Source organism: Sciurus carolinensis, chromosome 14 (genome assembly GCF_902686445.1).
Source record: "Sciurus carolinensis chromosome 14, mSciCar1.2, whole genome shotgun sequence".
NCBI classification, from domain to species: Eukaryota; Metazoa; Chordata; class Mammalia; order Rodentia; family Sciuridae; genus Sciurus; species Sciurus carolinensis.
The window spans coordinates 24,365,742-24,378,944 of record NC_062226.1 but is presented as its reverse complement, the minus strand read 5'-3'; the positions used below and the strand labels follow the sequence as shown (position 1 = coordinate 24,378,944).

Genomic DNA, 13,203 nt, shown 5'->3' with positions numbered 1-13,203 from the left:
ATATGTAAATCGAAGTCAAATGTCAACACCTTCCAGTAGGCTTCTTGATTCCTCTTACTAAGTATAAACTCATCCTGCTTCAAACCCTCTCAACACATGATCTACACCTTCACTTAGGATACTTACAAATTTTTTGGGGGGAGAGGGTCCTTGTTCCACCCTTTTCCACATTTTTTCAATATCCCAAAATCATTATAGGCAACAATCCTATCTAATTATTCTTTAAATTTCTGGTTCTTAGCATATAAAAGACTCTCAATAACAACTACTTAAAAAAAAAAGAAAGATATCTGGTGCAGAATCAGAGCTCCAAGTGCTTGTGAAATATGTGAAGGGTGTTAATTGCAAATTTAAGAATTGATAGCATCAGGTTTCTAACAGCATTTCAACACAAGAAGCTCTTTATAACATTTAGTTTAAAATTTAGCAACAATCTACAGTGTTAAATATCATGTAGATAATTCAAACTAAATACAAAACATTGCTTGAATCTCTTATACCACACTCTTTAATTCCCCTTTAATGAGCATTTGCACTGTGGTGATACCAACAAAATACTTGAGAAATCTGTGATTCGTGTCTACTCTTCATTTATAAATCAATCTAGTTACCAGAAAATAGCTGCTTCATTTTTCATGATCTCAACCATATTCCCCCTCCTTCATCCTTACTGCCAAAGCTTTTGTTCATGACTCTGTATTTGTTCTATTTCTGCTGTGTGTTATATGCCATATGAAATACTTTTGTGACATAGCCTAGGTCTAAGAAATGAATAAATGGTGCCAGCAACATGTCTTAGGCCTCTGTCTGTCCATTTTGTAATCTACTGCTATGAGAGACAGGGAACACCCTTGCTGTTGTCTTTAGCAGTCCTGTCCAAATAGCCTCCCATGTTTTAAGCACACTAACAGCCTATTTGAGGTCCACTAAGCAGTTGCCAATGGATTTGGACCAGGACTCTGTCCAAGAATGAAAGATCTTTACCTGCTAGATGGATCTATCCTTGTCTTCATTGCATCTAAACCTCAGTAAATGTTCTGCAGCACTGTCTATCAATCAGCTGTTCTCAGAGTTAAGAACTGTACACATCTGCAAGGCTCCAGCAGTAAGAGTCACATACCAAGAACCTCTAGGTAGGAATCTACCCCTCTGTGCTTCACTCTGAAGAAGCATTCTGGGGAGGAATTGTGCAGAGGTGAGTTTGGTGGAAGAGTGGAGACAAGAGGGCAAACTAAACATGGTGATGGCCGCAGAGTTCAGACTGGCCTGGAAAATGCCACATCCTGTGAATGCTGGGTGGGAAGAACACTGCGGCTGACTAGGAGGGAGAAAGAGATGAGACATCTTGATTTCATGTTCACCACATTCATCTTCCTGGTGATTATGTTAGCCTCCACACGTCTCAATACATTAGTGAAAAGCTTATTATATCCGATTTACTTTGAGGGGGAAAAAGTGCTTACAGCTTGAATCCACACAGAAATGAACTGCTGCAGTTCCATTCTCGCCTGAGTTGACAGTTCCAAGATGCGTTCCCTGTGCTCATGGCTGGTGTAAGCAGAATCAGTGAAGTCCTCCGTACGCTCCAAGATGACTTCCAATGTTGCAGAAAGGTTCTCTTTGGACTGAAAATAAGGGTTCTCCCGTACAGCTTCAATATTCATCTGAGAATAAAAAGGACATACATTCATGTGAGTCAATATTCCCAGCTGATTGCAATGGGTTAAACACTATCAATTATTTCCCAGCTGAGGGGAAATAGAGCCTCCAATGATAACTATATTTTTCATGACCCCAGGAGAACACCTTGTTCAAGAGTCATCAGGGACCATGCATAGCTTCATTCCTAGAGTAGTTAATACAATGACATTCCCGGGAGATCAGTGACTACTACGACAGAAAGAGCACCATCACATAGCAATTGGCAGGAAAAATGAACTAGCCTCCAGGTAAAGGATTTGCATCTGAGAAAATGCCTGAGCAAGCAAAGTCCTGGAAGACATGCTACACCCAAACATGAATATGTTCTGAGCCCGGGGGATAGGTGTGGAGGGTGAGAGGGACTGGAAAAGACACCAATTTTTCCTTTACTAATTCATCAAAAAACTTTCCTAGTCACCTAACTGGTCTCCCTACAATTTGTTTTATGTCCCCAGTAAGCACCTCACTGACCCAGTCATCCTATTCAGAGGTGCTGCATAATCCTTCCAAAACATAAGCCCTCTATTGCCACATAACCTATAATTAGCTCCTCAACATCAATGAAATCAAGCCCAAACTTCTATGATATAGCACAAAATCCTCTGTGGTCTTGTCTTTACAAACCTCTCTAATAGTCTGTTCATCTCCCAAGCCCCCAAAACTTCAGCCATTCTATGTCCAGAGTTGCTTGACTGTGTGAGCACATGCTCATTTGTGCAATTTTCCTTTCTCTTAGCCTTCAAAGCCACACTATATCACTTCAGCTTTAACTTCTAGTCCATGAAATATGTCACAGAGACAACTTGGGCCACCAGGAAAAAAGTAGTGATAATCATGACTGTGGTGATGATGAACATGCTGATAAGGAGGCTTACATTTGCTAGGCACTTTAAAGTCCTGTCACAAATATTGCAAGTTAATCCTACATATGACCCATTTTAAGATGAACCATGAAAAAATCAAAGTTTGGAAAAGTCAAGGGGATATTTAATAATCACTCCATCCTAGGTATATAGGATTTTTTTTTTTTTAAAGCTAAGAAAGAACATTAGTGAGGTATGGAACCAACTGTGAGCATCTGAATTTAAAGAACTTAACTAATAAAAACATAAAATTTAGTCATGTTGACCTCACATCATTTATAATAAGGTTTTTACTTTCCTTTTAGAGAAAACTTGTATGTGTTTTTAGACAGCAACTTAGTAGAGTTTGGTGGAACTTTCTAAAGGCTAGTCATTTATGTTTCCATAAGATTTATCTACTTACCTATAATACTGAATACAGAAAGGTATCCAATTTCCCTCTACAGATTATATTCCCCATAAAAAAAAAGAAAAAGAAAAAGAAGATACCAAAGGGAAGCCACTGACATTGAGACTGAGCCTATTCTTACTGGCTCTGCCCTCTGAAGTATCTCATCTTGGAAGGGTCAGCAGCAAGAGTGGTCAGCAGCAGACCCAGCTGAGCACTGCTCCTGCTTATCCTGGAACTGGAAATGAAGAAGGCACGAAAGACCTGCTTCTAATCCCCACTCCCTAGTTAGCCTTTGACGCTTGGCAACAGATCTCCTCCCTCAGTACTTATAAAAGAGGGAATTAGAAAACTAATATCTTAGATTTGGCAAATTTCTAAGGGAATGACGTCTTTGCAGCTTCTGTCCCTTAGGAAGAGATGCAGGAGTGGGACTGGCGTCAGAGAAAGAAAGAACCCCAGAGGCATTAGCTGAAAGGTCAAACATGAGGACTAGAGAGTCCTAGGACCTACAGAAGGGTCCCACTTCCCTTCTTTACGATTCATCAGCTTTCTTCCTTCAAAAAAAAAAAAAAAAAAAAGGCAGGAGGGCATAAATATATCCACCCAAAAGGGAATAGGGGATTAAATAGAGTATTTATTAAGAATATGGCCCCTAAAATGAAATGTTCTACTACTTTCTTTACTGCAGGGTCCTATTTAGATCTTCACACAATTTTAAGTACAGTAAGCTAGAAAGAACACCATTCCTGTCCTAGCCCTGTTTTCGAGAGGTGGGGGAACCCTCAACATATTGGACAGCCTTGGTTTTTGCATCTGCTAAGTGAGAGCACTCTACTGGATGTGTCCCTGGGGCCCTCCTGACTCAGACTCTGCCCATATCCAGAGAACACCTTCTTCATCTTTCGACTCCACAAGAAGTCAGACTGCCTGGAGCCACACTGTCTAGCTTCAAATCCCAACTCTGATACCTTCTAGCTAGCAAGAAAATCTCATCTGTGTCTCAGTATCTTCAGTCACACAATGGGGACAATGACGACTGTTCCTGTGCCGTATATATGTTCACACTTTTACAGGACTCAGACCAGGACTGGCAGAGTAAGGACTCAGTAACTGTTAGTATTATTGTTTACTTTAAATTGTAATTATTAATGCTATTATAATATTGCAATCTCAAATATCAGCCTTATGGCACAAGGATGAGCAGGGGTCCTAGCAGAAATGATTTGCTGGACTGACATCGCCCATGGATGTATGTATGGTACTGCTCAAAAAAAGGGGACAGGATTATCCTTCTAAACAGGAGGCTATGACTACACAATACAACTCAACAGGGCTAGAGTAGGTACTAGAAGCAAAGACCACTGTCTTTTATAAATGTAACACTGAGTCAAATGTTACTGAACAATAGATTTGTAGATAAAGATGCTGCTTTAAAGAGATATATCTTTTTTGTGAATCATCACTGTGAATTTTTACACAAAAATATGGCACTATACATAACAATGCTCCATTCAAATGAAAGGAAAAATCAAAATATAATTTCTTTATTCTGACCTTGAATTCTTTAATTCCAGTAAAAATACTGATAGATGAAATATCAGACTCTCCATTTGGTTTACAGTCAGTCACAATTTCAACAACCTTATCCAATGCCACTTTCATTCGGTCAAACACTCCTTCTTTGTTTTTATGAGCTGATTCGCAGTTGGGATGCCTGAGACACGTCTTCAAAACAATAGAAGATTTTAATATGTGACCCATTCGTAACACACAAAATCTTACAGAGAACATGTCATGCTAATAAAAATGGTTCTTTACCCAAGTCTCCTGGGTCCCTGGCTCCCCCAGCTGCCTCTCCTCACTAGGGTGGAAGCAGGATGAGCAAAAAGCGATAGCAAGGTTAAGTGAAAAACGCAGAGTGCAAAACTGTATCTGTACACTTCAACGATAAGCTCGCCTAAGGTTTTTTGGGGGAAATAAAACTATTTCTTCCCTATGATTAAAACTATTTAAAATGTTGCCTTACACATGCAAGAACTAAAAAAGAATGAAGAAAAAAAAAAAAAAAAACAAGATGATCTATGACTGGAGCTACAACTTGGGCTTTTAAAAAATGATATATTTTGAAAAACTGCTCACGGGCCTAAATATGCACAGAGCTTTCTGGAGGGGCTCCGTGAGGTCTCTGTTTTTGTGGCCTGGCTGATTCCAGCACAGAGTAACTACTCTCATCAGAGAGGGGTGCTAGACAAACTGTAATGAGACGCCTACTAGTTCATTCTTGAATTGCACCAAATTGCGGGCCAACTGCTATTTGGAAATACAATCTCCTGATTGTTAATTTTGTAAAAAGGAGATAAAGGAATTAGAGGTATGAATTTACAGAATAAACAAACTAAGGGCTGATTCATGCTGCACTGTTACTTAACCAATCCTAACTTGCCCAGCAGCACGTGTGCTGGCTCCACAGCAGACAGCAACCCTGCAGGGAGCAAGCTCTGACTCACAGCACCTGCTCACCTCTCTGCCCAGCTGCTGGGTCACTGCTCACTCGCAGATTAACTACTATTAGGAGCTGGAGCAGAAGTTAGTGTTCTTGCAAATAACTGAGATTTGACGCTTCCAGGCCTAGTTTCTAAGTCACCACTTTAATCTTTATGAGAGAGTGAAATAGATAAATCAGATATACTTAATGGTTTTTTTACTGATTATAAGTTTTAACAGAGGAAAACAAAAACCTTCTTACCTTTGAAGCTGTGAGAAGCATCATTGTACACTTTTCTAGAACTGCCCTTGCTGCTGCCATTTTTGCCTTTTTCTTTTCATCTTTCAAATCCTAAAAATGAAATTAAAGCACTGAACCATCCAAGATCATAAAAACAGTCCAATTTCTGAAAAGTCATTTACTCAACATTACTCAAAAATTCAGTAACAATGTTAGGTGGGAAAAGAAAAAAGGAAACAAAGAAAGAAAAGAAGAATCCAGGACAAAGTTTTACGAACTGTTGGTGTCCCCACCTAAACACAGCAGTCCCCACCCCTACCCCATCCACAGTTCCACTCTCCAAGGTTTTAGTTACCGGCTGTCAATTTTTGTTCACTATCTCTTCCCATCCCCAGTAAAATGTAAGCTCCAAAAATAATAATAAATACTGGAGAGGATGTGGATAAAAAGGATAACTTTTACACTGTTGGTGGGACTATAAATTGGTACAACCACTGTGGAAATCACTATGGAGGTTCCTCGAAAGATCAGGCATGGAACCACCATGTGACCTAGTTATACCACTCCTTGGTAATTATCCTAAAGAATTAAAGTCATCCTACTATAGCAATACAGGCATTCCCATGTTTATATCAGCACAATTCACAATAGTTAAACTATGGAACCAGCCTAGGTGTCCATCAACAGATGAATGGATATAGAAAAGGTGGTGTGTGTGTGTGTGTGTGTGTGTATAAATACATACATACACAATGGAGTTTTATTCAGTCAAAAGAAAAATTATATAATTTGCAGGAAAATGGAACTTGAGGCAATAAGGTTAAGCAAAATAAGCCAAACTCAGAAGGTCAAGGGTTATATGTTTTCTCTCACAGATGGAAGTTAGAGAGGAAAAGAGAAAAGAAAGTTGCAGGAGTAGATTTCATGAAAATCAAAGGGAGATCCATAGAGGAAAAGGGTGAGGGGAAGGAGGAAGGAAGAGAAAGGAGAAATATCGGGGAGTGATATTGGCCAAATTCTATTGTTATACTGTGTGCATGTATGAATATGTAACAACAAATCCCATCATTATGTACAACTATAATGCACCAATAAAAAAATATAGGGGAAAAATAATTAACTTTAATAAACAGTAATTTTTTGGTAACAAAAACAAAAATAAAATGTAAGCTCCATGAGGGAAGAGGTTTTTTTTTTTTAAATTTCTTTTATTTACTGTTGTATCCCCAATACCTAAACTAAATCCTGTTTCAGAATAAGCAGATAATAAATACCTGTTAAGTGAATTGAATGAATGAATCTGACCAATATCTGTTTTCAGCATATCCTGACTATACTAAGGGAGAAAGCATTTGAACCTTGGATGCATATTCCATGAAAGTGACCCAGAGAGAACACTCACCAATCACAAAGATGCCAAAACGGCTGCTAGTAAGTTTCAGGGGTTCCACATCTGAGGAGTTAAATTTTCAAAACAGATACTTTTTCAGCAAAAGCATATAACACTTTTAAAACAATGGACCAGATTCTTACTAGACTTGGGAAAAAATATATATTCTCCATACCAAATTTTTAACTATAAATCAAAATAATGGTGAAAGTTTTCCATTTATGTCCAGAGGCCAAAGAGGATCCAGCAGAAAGCATAACTGAAGGGAGGTGGCTTTGAAACCTAAAAATCACACCATGTTTGCATCAAGAAAATGTAAGATAATATATAAGTATTATAACAGACTAATAATTTTATAGGGGAAAAGAAGATTGAAGAAGATGAAGAGAGAAAAAAAGAAGGAAAAGAAAAAAATTGTTTCATAAAAACATTGATGGCAGAGTAGAAAATGAAATAATAAGGCGCCTACAGACAGCTTGATTAAAGACTAACCTTATCCAGGCTGCTCTTTCCAAGCCATTACCCGTCTCCCAACTCAAGCAGCAACCAGGAAAGTTCACATCCAAAACTAAGGGAGTAACTTATGTGGCTATTCCTAGAAGCATCTCAAGAATTCGCTGACAGATGCACAAATTCCCCAACAAGGAAAAGTCAATCCTGAAAGTGATATGGGCTTCCACGTGCCTAAATTTAGGTGATTATGATCTGAATTGGGGAACAGATCCATGAAAAGCCAATATTGTGTTGTAGTTTGAAAATGACGGGCTTTAGAATCAGACTTAACTGAGTTCATCTGGCAGCAGAGTGACCCTGGGAAAGCACTATCATCTCAGGTTCAGTTCCCTCATGTGTGAGACAGTAATAGTGACACATACCTCATAAGGAGAATTAAATGAGATCATGTACATTAAGTACCAAGCACATAACAGAGCCCAGTGCAAATAAACAATGGCATGGGTTATTACTATTAACCTAATGTGCTAAGAAAAACAGGAATACATAAGAAAATACTCTAAGAAACAAATGATGGCTCTGCTTGTTTATCTGAGCCCTGGTAGGGGCATCACTGGAAAGCTTCATAAAAGAGACGCTCTCAAGGTGGGCACTGCAGACAAGTATGAGTTTTCCTAGTGAGGATATATTTAACTGTCACTTGTGTCCAATAAGGATACACTGGTCAACTATATCCTGACTTATTTATGAGGGGTTTTCAAGACCAAGGTTATAGATTTAATAAGCAAAGAAACCAGCTCAAGTGATTGCTAAGACCACGCTTCCATCCAAACTAAAAATTATGCTTTTATCTGAAGATTTTGAAGTGTAGTAAATACATACATTTTGTCTGTCTCCAGTTAAATGTGCAAACTCCACCATTTCATTTCCAAACTGACTGAATATCTGGACAAACTCTTGAAAGCTATTAACTTTCTCTAGTCTTTCCATAGTTGCAAGAACCTGCAAAACAGAATATTTTAGTATTAGATAATAGATATAAAAGAGACATGTCCAGGCTGAGGAGAGTGAAGAAAAAAAGGGAAATTCTAACTTCTAGAGGAAAGTTGAGGAGGAGGAGCTAAAAAAGAAGACAGGAAAGAAAATGCTCAGAGAAGCAGAAACTGGTTCAAAGGTTACAATCTTTTAGGGAATGATGTGGTTTGAGGATGAGATTTGGGCTTATTTAAAAGTTAAAAGGAAAAAATTTCTAAATGACTAGACTTACAAAGAAAAGATCATTTATGTAGCCAATGGAGAAGGTGAGAATGGGGTGGATGGACTATGGTCGCTGCTACAGCTTGAATATGGTTTCAGTGTGGTCCCCATAGGCTCCTGTGCTGGAAGGATGGTTTCCAGAGTGCCAATGTAAGAGGTGGTGGAACCTTTAAGAGGTGGGCTTAGTAGAAGGAGGTTAGGTCCCTGGGGATGTTGCCCTGGGGGTGGATTAATTCATTCCTCACAAGCCTTGAGAGTGGGTTGTTTTGAAGACAAAGCTAACCCCCCCATGGTCTCTGGCTTCCGGTCTTGCCATATGATCTCTCTGGCACATTCTTCCACCATTGTAATCAACCTCCAGGAAGCTCTCACCAAGGGCTGAACAAATGGGACTAGCAGATCTTGTAACTTTAGCTCCAAAACTGTGTGAGTTAAGTAAATCTCTTTTCTTTATAAAGTACCAAGTTTCAGATATTTTGTTAGAGCGATAGAAAATGGACCAATACAGTAATCAAATCTGAGAACCAAGAAGGTAGTGAGGATAAAAGACAACACACAGAAGCTGTATGGTTCACTGAACCAGAACTGGACCAATCTCAATCATCTCAGTAAAGTGGAAGGAAGGTCATCAGCAGAGTGAGGAGTAGAAAGGGAAGATTAGGACTTATGAACAGGAAAACAGTTTGGATCGATCAAGAATTATCTATGTTAAATAAATTTATTGTCTAGAACCTTCAGACAGGAATAAATACAGAAGTGTGAATCTATAGTAGAGCCACAGATAATGCATTTTCTTGACATAAGAAATAATGTATATAGATGTGAAACATATTTTCGAATACTTTTTTCTAAAATGACAGCACTGATTTAGTTTTAGTCTGACCAAGAGAGGTTAAGAAAACACAGATATCCTGTGTTTACTTATTTTTAATGAGGATATGATGGATATTTGTCATGTTAAGCCGCCCTAGCAGCTCAGGAAGCACAGGCAACTAACAGAGATAAGGCAGATTGCCACACTGAACAGAGCCTCCATCTTTCAAAGAGAAGAAAATTGATTCTGTTCCTCTAGCACTGCCTGATCCACCTCTCCAATTTCTTTTTCTCTTTAAAATTATACTTTTTGATTTACTCAACACTCATCAGGTGGTTCTTCAAACCATACTGGGACAGTCCCTTCCCTGGCTGGCTGACCTCCTCCTTGCCTAGGGAATTATTCAGGGAAAGAAATTATCATACATGCTCCAGGTTTCTGGATGATCGAGAAGCATGACCATCATCTAAGACTCTATAAGATTTCTAGACTGGAAGAGTTTTGTAATTATTGTGGAATATTTAGGAATTATATAACTGTGGATAATTATAGTCTCAGATGATTTAATTTTGTCTTAGCTTATAAATTGTTACTTTCTGATTTAGAAAAAAAAAATAAGAATTCAGCATTTTTACCAACTAGGTTACTACTACATTTTGCCAATAAACCTCAACAAGTAGACAATGATTTTTAGAGAAAAACAATATTTGCATTCAAAAGTTTAGGCCTGGTCCATACATCACCTAGAAATGATAGGCACAGACGGAAGAAACACTATTTTTAAACTATAGACAATTAGTACTACTAATGATTATAATCGACCTGTATTGCCAAATTTTCTGTAATTAACCCAGAAAAACACGTTTAAACAAAAATATTGCAACATCAGAAAAGCAAGTACCTTGTTTCTTGAGGCTATTATCTGTTTAATGACTACACGGTCTGCCAGCAGCAACACTTTTGTTACAGAAGAAAGAAGTAATCGTGCCGCCTTTATAACTCCCGTTTTGTCTGTAAAAATCATGATCTGGCCATCAGATTCTGGATGATTCAAGTTGGTTACATCTGTAAGCGCTGCAATTGTTTCTCCTAAGAAATGAGGAGGAGGAAGTTAAACTGGGAACAAGTCACTTAAGTAAAAATTCAGACTTTTTTCTGATCGTGGATATAACATGCATGATAGGGGAAAAGTTGGCTCTGAATCCTTAGTTAAAGAATAAGCAATGGTTTCTCCTTGATGACTGGAGGGATTATCAAATGAAGTTTTCTAATAACAAAATAACAGCACATTCTTCAGAACTGTGACAAACTCAACTGACAAATTTTTGCTTCTACCCCATTTAAAAAATGGAATTTTCGTTTCTAGTGGTGTGGCAAACGACACAAACTAAAAGCCTCCTTCTCTGCAAGATAGTAAAATAAGTGGTAGGAGTCAAAAATCAAAGAACCTAAATCCAGAATAGTAAGCAGAGGCTTGGCCTGGAGTGGGTCCAGAGGCAGGAGGAGAAGGGCCCACGGCTTAGGTTTGTAGGGTTATCCACGGAGAGCAGAAAGACAAGGCTTTGGGGTGACATCTTCAATGAAAAGTGAAGACTGTCTGCTCATCAGCCTGGAATTGAAGTGGGGAGATCCAACAAAGCAAAAGCCTTCCCCTCTGGCTTCCCCCCTGAGACTTCATACCCTGGGCTGACCCTCACTCAAGCTTGCAGGTGGAGTTCATACTTCCTTTGGTACCCAGTGCACATCACTCTACCAAAGAGATAAACTTCCACCCCTCTAGAAAAATTGTCTTATAGGCCAGGTGAGGTGGCATACTCCTAACAACAAAATAACAATTTGGGGAGGCTGAGGCAGGAGGATCCCAAGTTTGAGGCCAATCTTAGCAACTTAGTGAGACTCTGACTTGAATAAAGGGCTAAGAATGTAGACCAGTAGTACAGCACCCTGGACTCAATCCCCAATACCAGAAAAGAAAAATTATCTTCACTGGTTTTATCAAATTGTTTGGTTTCTATTTATTTAGTGATATGAGCATTGAGCCCAGGGTGTTCTACCACTAAGCTACACCACAGCCCCCACATCATTCATTTTGTTTGGGTTTTTTGTTGTTGTTGTTGCTTTGTTTTTTCTTTCTGAGACAGGGTCTGTTGCCCAAGATGGCCTCAAACTTGCAATCTCCTACCTCAGCCTTAATCCTCATGCCTTAGCCTCCCAAGTCACTGGAATGACCATCATAAACCAGTATGTCTAGCTCCATTTCATTTCTATAAAGCAATATTCATCAAAAAATAACATAAGTGTTTGCTCTCCTTAAAGATAAAACCTATAATAAACTCCCAAACTCCTTGCTGTTAAAGTTAACAAGATATTTAAAATAATAAATTATCATCTTGCAGTGTTCAAGATGATTTTTAAGTTCTAAATAAACCTGTGTATCTAGTGATTGACTTTCACAAAAACTCTCCTGTCAATTTTACTCCATACACACAATAATGTCTCAACCAATAGGCTAAGGATCTTGTGACAGTACTAGAACTTTAATGGACAAATCACAGGTATAAAACAAAGTCAGTATTCAGAAAGACAGGTCTGGTGGGAGCTCATAAAGTGAACTGGAAACAAGAGACTCAACACTAGACTGCCATTTTAATCATGGTGGGAGGGGATGAGGACTTTTGGAATGACAGTGATAGAAACAGAAAGAAGATGATTTAAGAGATACTAAGAAAAGAAAATATAAAATTAGTACCTGGCTAGTGATAAAAAGGAAAGGAGGAGTGAAAAATGCCTTCAAAGTTGTGACCCTTAGTCACTTAAAGGAAATCAGAAGGGCAAGGAAAGGAGATGATAAATTCAGTTTCAGGAAACAGGAGTTTTAAATGACAGGAATGCACAAAACATAAGCCACCAATGTGGACTAGTCAGCAGATACGGATGTGACATTGTAATGGCAATGGCCAAAGCTTTAACAAGAGACGAAGCCGGCGGTGGCCAGTCTCCAAGATGGCGCCCAAGGATCCTCGACTACTGGTACTCACAACCAGTACTCCCAGGGTCAAGCAGGGTTGGTGTGGTAAAAGTTCTGGTCACTGCTGATGTTAGGTTATTAAAAAAACGGCGGCAATCATCTTGTTTTATCTCTGAGGGAAGCCAGTTGTCATGTCATAAGCAGCCCTCACGTAAAGAGACCTGCATGGTGAGAAAAGGCAGGTGCAACCAGTCCACGACCAAGAGGAGCTTGGAAGCAGCCTTGCGGTCCTGTGAAGCCTTCAGGTAACTGAGGCCCAACTGACAACCTGACTGCAACCTGATGAGACCACTAACCCAGAACTCCCATCCCACCAGAAATCACCCCTGGATTCCTGACTCTCAGAAACTGGGGGAGAGCCGGGCACCGTGGTGCACGCCTGTAATCCCAGCAGCTTGGGAGGCCAAGGCGGGAGGATCGTGAGTTCAAAGTCAGCCTCAGTAACTAAGTGAGGTCCCAAGCAACTCAGCAAGACCCTGTTGCAAAATAAAATATGAAAAAGGGCTGGGGATGTGGTTCAGTGGTTGAGCACCCCTGGGTTCAGTCTCCAGTACCAAAACAGAAGAAGAAACTGAGGGAGA

At 39.3% G+C, this 13,203-nt stretch overlaps 1 protein-coding gene across 2 annotated transcripts in view; it reads right to left on the bottom strand.

Moving 5' to 3' along the window:
* Positions 1-13,203, bottom strand: part of Ctnnal1 (catenin alpha like 1) — a 57,744-nt gene that overhangs the window by 27,477 nt on the left and 17,064 nt on the right. For both annotated transcript variants that reach the window (XM_047525231.1, XM_047525229.1), the window contains exons 3-7: positions 10,496-10,683; positions 8,406-8,525; positions 5,702-5,791; positions 4,510-4,680; positions 1,464-1,664 (exon numbers count right to left, since the gene is read on the bottom strand). In XM_047525231.1, the coding sequence (XP_047381187.1) occupies positions 1,464-1,664; positions 4,510-4,680; positions 5,702-5,791; positions 8,406-8,525; positions 10,496-10,683 (770 nt within the window). The remainder of the gene's footprint in view (positions 1-1,463; positions 1,665-4,509; positions 4,681-5,701; positions 5,792-8,405; positions 8,526-10,495; positions 10,684-13,203) is intronic.